This window comes from Arachis hypogaea, chromosome 19 (assembly GCF_003086295.3).
Source record: "Arachis hypogaea cultivar Tifrunner chromosome 19, arahy.Tifrunner.gnm2.J5K5, whole genome shotgun sequence".
Lineage (NCBI taxonomy): Eukaryota > Viridiplantae > Streptophyta > Magnoliopsida > Fabales > Fabaceae > Arachis > Arachis hypogaea.
The window spans coordinates 18,693,321-18,700,992 of record NC_092054.1 but is presented as its reverse complement, the minus strand read 5'-3'; the positions used below and the strand labels follow the sequence as shown (position 1 = coordinate 18,700,992).

The following is a 7,672-nucleotide window of genomic DNA, read 5'->3' as shown; positions in this document are numbered from 1 at the left end:
AGTAAATTGACCAAGTCATGATGATTTTCCTCTACTTGCTGTCGATATACTACCATCAAATTAGCAGCATTCGAAGTAGAGCCTACGTTATAATCACGAGAGTACTCGGAATGTTGTTGTGGATTTTGAGAATTATTTCCTCCATTTACACTCCCAAATCAAACGGGAGGAACAAAATTACCCACTGGTGGAACATAACCAGGAGGAAGACCATAAGGAGGCCAACCAGTAGTTAATGGAGGTTGGGTCGGTGGTACAATACCATGTGGACGAATATTGCGTCCAATATTCCCAGTTTGTGCGGTAGTAACCGCTATACTTTCACTTCCAATTGCACCTTCCGAACGTGAAGTCACGTCTGCTTGTTGCACAATTACTGGTATGCTATCATTGGTGGAGAAACCACCATTCATATTTGACACTTCATCAGCCATGTGAATGATTTTCCCACTTCTTAATCGCATACATCGAATAATATAAAAACTCTTTGACACACTTCAATTTTAAAACTGTCCCACCGGGCGTGCCAATTTGTTTTGTCGATTTTTAGCAAATCGATGGTGGTTCGATATCTAATGATTTGGGAGCGAAACCTACTCCTCTTTGCAGGTACCAGTTTTCTAAAAGTGCATCAAAGTGTCTTCGATTAGACGGATATTGAAATGTAAGATAAGGTAAAATTTGTAAAACAATAAAAGAAATAAAGAAACAAGGGTTTTCGAAAAGAAAATGCACTGGAATTGAAAAGTTGCGTTAAAGTTTAAAGAAAGCAATAAAGTACCTTCGACTGGGTCAAAGGGCTTTAACAAAGAATTTAAAAGTGTTGAAATGTAAATTGGAGAAGGAAAATTAAAGAAATGCTTGAAAGATAAATTTACTTGAAAAGTAAAGTTTACAGAAAAAATAAATTGAAAAGATAAAACATGGAAGGAATCCTAGAGAAAAGAAACTCGATCGCAGACTCAGGAATTCGCAGGGGATGTGAGTGTGTTGGAGTGTTTTCTGAATTAAAGTTCCAACCCTTATTCCCTAAAACTTTCTAGTATTTATAATCTACCTTTGTAACTGACAATTAATTACAAAATGCAATCTTGATTGCATACTCCTTGGTAACCGTTCCCGCCCTTTCGAATTAAAGTTCTCCTTGATTGCATACAAAATGCAATCTAAATTCCTCATGTGGTAAATGCCTTCAACTTCTCCACTTACATAACCACTTGATCTACTATTCGAAATAACTCATTCGATTACTTCTTTTGAATACTTGACTGATTAGACTTGTTCAATTCAATAATGTGTTTCAAAATCGAATCTGCATCGAATATTTCCAGCCAATGCCTGCACATGCACTTTTTCGAAAATTGTTTAAATCTTCGCCTTCTTTATTTCTTCGAACCAACTTTCCTTAATCGAAAATATTTTTCGATCAACAAAGACAAGAGAATATTTACATTTAACATTAATTTAAATATTCATAAGCAATTATTTATTAATATTAATATACATATTATTAATTTAAATAGTTAGTATTCATTAAATTTACATGCTTAATATTAATTTTTATATTAATTTAAAAAAAATTATTTACACGTCACATGGATGTGCCAATGCGGTGTGTGCCTTTTTCAAATGCAGTGTCTTTCCTGCTAGCGTCTTCTTCATTGGAGGCACCAATGATTTATGAGTTTTTCTCTATGAAGTACGAACACTTTGTTTAATTGCCGTGTCGGTGTGTCGGACACATTTCGGACATGACGCACGGAGACACTCGTCTGACACGCGTGTCTCCCGTGTCCAAACGTGTCCTGTCCAAAAAAACAAAAAAACCAACTGGACACGGGTTGGACACGGCCCGGACACTTCCACTTTCATTTTCAAAAGCTCTCCTCAATTTTACCTTACCGTTTCACTTTGACAAAAGTTAGAACTTAGAAACCTAACTTTCCACCTCCACCCCCAAAGCCATTTCTGGCTTAGTGGCTCCTCCACACCCACTCACCCTCTCCTCACCGCCAGTCTATCGCTACCTCCAGTCATCCCCGCCACCTCCGGTTGTCACCGCCGTGGATGTTCATCGTCCCTCTCCACACCCACTTACTCTTAATCTCAGCATCTCCTCTTCACTACTGCCACTTCTTCTGCGGTGCTTGTCATCGCTGTTTGCTGTCGTTTACTGCTTCTCCAGCCACCACTTGTTGTCGTCGTTGCTCCAGTTCTTGCTGCCGTGATCGACACCTCCCCGGTCGCCACTTCTACCGTGACCGTTGCCCTGCTCTTGTGCTCTTCTGTCGTGCTCTTCTGCATCCTCTATTTCAAGTAAGGGAGAATGTTTATTCTTTCATCAATTAATTTCTAGTTCTGTATTTCTATTTTGTTCTGCCCTCTGTGCTTCTCTTTGATTCCGATTTGTTTTGTCAGTTTTGTGCTTCCATCTGATTTTGGATTTCTATTTTGTTCTGTGCATCTCCTTGGTTTGGTTTTATTTTGTTTTGTGCTTCTGGAATTAAATTGTCTAATATTTTTGTCTGTATTATAACTCATCAAGTCATCATGTGAAAATTGACCTTCGTTATTTCCCCGGCATTACATATAAGTGAAATATCACAAAGTACAGTGTGTGCATTGGCAATTATTCCTGTATCAAGTGATTAAAAAAATTGAAATAAAGCGAGATTTGTGACTACAAGATTTAGATGCACTCAAGATTTTGTGTGGTGGAAATAACACAATGTATGGAGTGTGCATTACTGCATTGGTAAGGAAGACACAATCACAAACTCAGACCATACCGCAAGTTAAATGGATTGAGTATTTTGGGTCTAATATAATAAATATTAAAGAAATAGAGATATCTAAGTTATAGAGTTCAAACTTCGTGTATGAAAAAGAGAAATGTTTTAGGTGTTATTTGTGATAAAAGGGACTAAGTGACTTACTGACTTTTGAGGCCAGATTTTGGTTTTTTTGAACAAGTCTAGTTACTATTATATAATAATTTCTTTTGGTTTTGTTTTTTTTCTATGCTTTTTTTGGTTCTATTTTGTTCAACAAATTGAATTGTAAAAAAATAATTTTGGTTCTTAAATTATTGTAGGATTGTGAGAGATGAGTTCAGAGAGTGTTCAAAACAATTTTAAAGAAAGTGTTAATAAGCCTTTATGGAAATTTGTAACAAAGAAAGATAAAATTGAAGGGGGCGAAAATCTTGAATTTTAATGTAAATTTTGCAAGGTTTTATTCAGTGGTTCTTATACTAGAGTAAGAGCACATTTATTGAAGATTTCAGGAAAAGGAATTAGATTTTGTGCAAAAGTTACATCAACAAAGCTTGAAGAACTTAAGAAACTTGATAGTGAAAGTACATTGTTGCATGAAAGTAAAAAGGCTAAGTTAATTCCTCTTCCACCCTTATCTAATGCAAGTGAACTTGATTCAAGAAAAAGAAGAGCCACTGGACCTTTAGAGAAAGCTTTTAATGTGAATGCAAGGGAGACTCTAGATTTACATATTGCTAGAATATTTTTTTCATCTGGATTGCCTTTTCATCTAGCAAAAAATCCATATTTTGTCAAAGCTTTTTCTTATGCTGCCAATAATTATATTGATGGTTATATTCCTCCTGGATATAATAAATTGAGGACAACTTTGCTTGAGAAAGAGAAGCAACATGTGGAGAGAATGTTAGAACCTACTAAAAATTCATGGAGTGGAAAGAGAGTGAGCATTGTAAGTGATGGATGGAGTGATCCCAAAGGAGGCCTCTTCTTAATTTTATGGCTGTAACTGAAAGTGGGCCTATGTTTTTGAAAGTTGTAGATTGTTCAGATGAGATCAAAGACAAGGATTATGTTGCAAAGCAAATAAGAGATGTGATAAGAGAAGTCGGTCTCTCAAATGTAGTGCAGATTGTGACTGATAATGCGCCGGTTTGTAAAGCGGCTGGTTTATTGATTGAAGCTGAATTTCCATCTGTTTTTTAGACTCCTTGTGTTATTCATACTCTCAACCTTGCTTTAAAGGACATTTGTGCAGCTAAGAATACAGAGAAGAATAATTTTGTCTATCAAGAATGCTCATGGATTACTCAAATTGCTGAGGATGCTTCTTTTATAAAAAATTTTATTGTTAATCATCATATGAGGTTATCTATTTTCAATGAATTTAATACATTGAAGTTGCTTAATGTTGCTCCTACTCGATTTGCTTCTACTATTGTGATGCCCAAAAGATTTAGGTTGTTAAAGCAAGGCCTCAAAGAAATGGTTATAACTGAGAAGTGGTCTTCATACAAGGAAGATAATATTGGCAGAGCTGAGGTTGTTACAGAAAAGATTTTGAGTGAAAATTGGTGGCAAAAAATTGATTATATTCTTACTTTCACAAATCCTATTTATGATGTTTTAAGAAGTACAGACACAGATGTACCTACTCTTCATTTGGTCCATGAGATGTGGGATTCAATGATCAAGAAAGTAAAAAGTGCTATATATCTCTATGAAAGAAAAGATGAACAAGAGTCATCGTCCTTCTACGATGTTGTGCACTCAATATTAGTTCAAAGATGGACAAAAAGTAGCACACCTCTTCATTGTTTAGCACATTCATTGAATCCAAGGTAACTTTTTACATTTATTGTTTATAACTTTTATTTATAAGTGAAGATAATTGAATCATTATTAATTTATGCTTAAACACTAATTATATAGGTATTATAGCCACCAATGGTTGAGAGAAGATCTTACACGAGTTTCTCCTCATCAAGATATTGAGATCACTAATGAGAGAGTTAAATGCTTGAAGAGGTATTTTCCTAACGAAGAAGAGAGGAGAAAGGTAAACATTGAATTTGCAAGCTTTTCTGATGGTAGAGGTGTCTTTGATGATTATGACTCTTTGAATGATAGAGCCATAGTTGATGCAAAGTCTTGGTGGCTAATTCATGGTAGTAAAGCAAAATTTTTTCAACCAATTGCTCTTAGGCTACTAGGGCAACCATCTTCATCTTCTTGTTGTGAAAGGAATTGGAGCACATATTCTTTTATCCATTCCCTAAAAAGAAACAAGTTGAAGCCTAAACGTGCAGAAAATTTAGTATTTGTCCACACTAATCTTCGTCTTCTTTCAAGAAAAACTCCACAATATAATAAAGGAGAAACTATGATGTGGGATATTGCTGGAGATGCTTTTTCACCAATTGATGAAGAAAATGGTGTTCTTGAAGTTGCTCACCTTTCTCTTGATGAACCGGAGTTGGAAAGAGTGACTTTTTCTAATGATGAAGATATCAACCATATATGATGGAGAAATAATGACTTTAGATAACTTTTTTTTGTGTACATATGATGTACAAAATTTTTACTATCTCTATTAAGACATAGGAGTTTAGAATTTTATCTTTTGAATACCTATACACTTTAGGAAAATGCATATCATATGGTTGTTTTTGAAAATATCTCTATTAAGACATATCTCTATTTAAATATATTATATTATTAGTATATGCGTGTCCCCGTGTCTGACAACTTTTTAAAATTTGCGTGTCGCTGTGTCGCGTGTCGTGTCGTGTCTTGTGTCCGTGTCCGTGTCTGTGCTTCATAGGTTTTTCTTATTGTGTGTGTCATTCATTTTAACATTTTCATCTTGAATTTGTCAACCGATTTAGTGCCTCCAAATCAGTAACGCAAAAAAAAAAAAAATTACTACTGTAGCAAAAAAATAACAATTGGGTAAAATATTTGAAAATAATAGTACTTTAATGACTAGTTCTAGAAAAAGTGATAGACAGATAAAAAAGTCCATTTTTATCGTTATTAAAAATAAAAGTTATTTTTGTCCGCATTTTAAAATCAGGTGTGACTTTTGTTAGCGTTTTAAGAAATAAACTTGAAATGATGAATTCTCCTTTTTTGTCTCCTCTTATTTATATACTCACAATAGGTATTTAAATTTTAAATTTAAACTAAGATGCTTCTTGGCCAATACAATTTAGATGAGGAAGATTCTATTGTGCTTATCCAAAAAATTAACATAATATAGCTCTTATGTATTAGTTGTTGAAAATTATTGGAGGCTATTTTTTTTAAATAAGAAAAAAAAAGATTAAATTAAAATAATACAATACAAATTTTATTATAATAGTTTATTATAATAATAAAAATATTAAAAAAGTTTTTAAATAAATAAATTAAATATTTTATTTATTAAAATATATTATTATAAAAATATTTATTAATAATGTAATATTATTTATTCCATTTATATTTAAAACAAGATATATATATATTTTATTTACACTCTAAATAAAATAATATAAATAAAATATTAAAAAAATTTATTAATATCTAAAATAATAATAATAATAAGTATAAAATAATTAAAATAATTAATATTTGATATTTTGTTTAGCTGTTCTTATGTTTTAACAATTTTATAATAAAAAATATCAAATATTTATTATTTTAATTAATTTTATATTTATTATTATTATTTCAGATATTAATAGAATTTTTTAATATTTTATTTATATTATTTTATTTATTTTATTTATAATGTAAACAAAATATATGTATATACATCTTGTTTTTAATATAAATAGAATAAATAATATTATATTAATTAACAAATATTTTTATAATAATATATTTTGATAAATAAAATATTTAATTTATTTATTTAAAAAATTTTATTATATTACTTTAATTTAATTTTTTTTATTTAAAAAAATAGCCTCCAATAATCCTCAACAATTGACACATAAGGACAGTATATTATGTTGATTTTTTGGGTAAACATCATAGAATCTTCCTTTAGATGATAGTTAGACTTTTATTAAAATTTAAAATTTGAAACTCCTACTCCACTCCCTTGTCAGTAGGGTGTTTGTGGTGTGCTTTGAATCGGTTTTGAGTCAAAAACTCATCCGATTCGAACACTAATTTTACTTGCGGTGCGGTTTGAATTGGATAAATTTTTAAAAAAATTCGATTCGATCTAATCTAATTTCAAGCAGTTTTGGATTGAATTGGAGTTGTAGTTTTGTAAATTAAAAAAATTAAATATATATATATATAACAAGTCTCAACATCAAATTTTAAATAATCAACAATGACATAACAAGTTTCAACAATATCTTAACAAGTCAACGATAACATAATAATAGAAATAAAATTATAGGTTAGTTAAAATAAATAAAAAAATATTTTGAACATAAAATATTTATTAAATAATAATAATAATACATGAATAATATAAAAATATATAACAAATTGAACATGTTATAAGTATAATTGTAAATATAATAATAAAATAATAATATTATAGCACATTGTGCGATTTGGATTGAATTGGATCGGTAATGAAAAGTAGATCCAAAATTCAATCCGATCTAGCAGTTTGTAAAAAATAGAATCCAATCAAATCCAAATTAATGCAATTTTAATCGATTTTCGATTTAGATTAAATTAGAAGAACGGTTTAATTTAAATCAGATTAAATTTGTATACCCTACTTGTCACCAGGGCGAAGCTTTAGTTGAACAATGAAAGAGCGTGACTCTCAAACTTTTTATAAAACAATTAGAAGTACTTTTCTAAAAAAAAAAAATATAGTTCAATCGGCTTAACTTCTTTATTTTGATACGAGGTATTCGAATTTGTATTTATGATATGTTAAA

General features: G+C 30.9%; 1 protein-coding gene across 2 annotated transcripts; it reads left to right on the top strand.

Moving 5' to 3' along the window:
• Positions 1-1,908: 1,908 nt before the first annotated feature.
• Positions 1,909-5,498, top strand: LOC112779424 (uncharacterized). 2 transcript variants are annotated; one of them, XM_025823691.3, is made up of 3 exons: positions 1,909-2,316; positions 4,229-4,615; positions 4,707-5,498. In XM_025823691.3, the coding sequence occupies exons 2-3, from the start codon at positions 4,260-4,262 to the stop codon at positions 5,296-5,298; spliced, it is 948 nt and encodes a 315-aa protein (XP_025679476.1). In that variant the 5' UTR covers positions 1,909-2,316; positions 4,229-4,259; the 3' UTR covers positions 5,299-5,498. The 2 variants fall into 2 exon arrangements, with proteins under 2 accessions (XP_025679476.1, XP_025679474.1); XM_025823689.3 differs by having other exon boundaries at positions 3,639-4,615.
• The last annotated feature ends 2,174 nt before the right edge of the window (positions 5,499-7,672 follow it).

Excerpts from the sequence above, each read along its gene's own strand:
- LOC112779424 (XM_025823689.3), top strand. The coding sequence starts at position 4,137 with ATGAGGTTATCTATTTTCAATGAATTTAATACATTGAAGTTGCTTAAT. Across the intron at positions 4,616-4,706 it reads GCACATTCATTGAATCCAAG|GTATTATAGCCACCAATGGT; the intron begins GTAACTTTTTAC and ends CTAATTATATAG.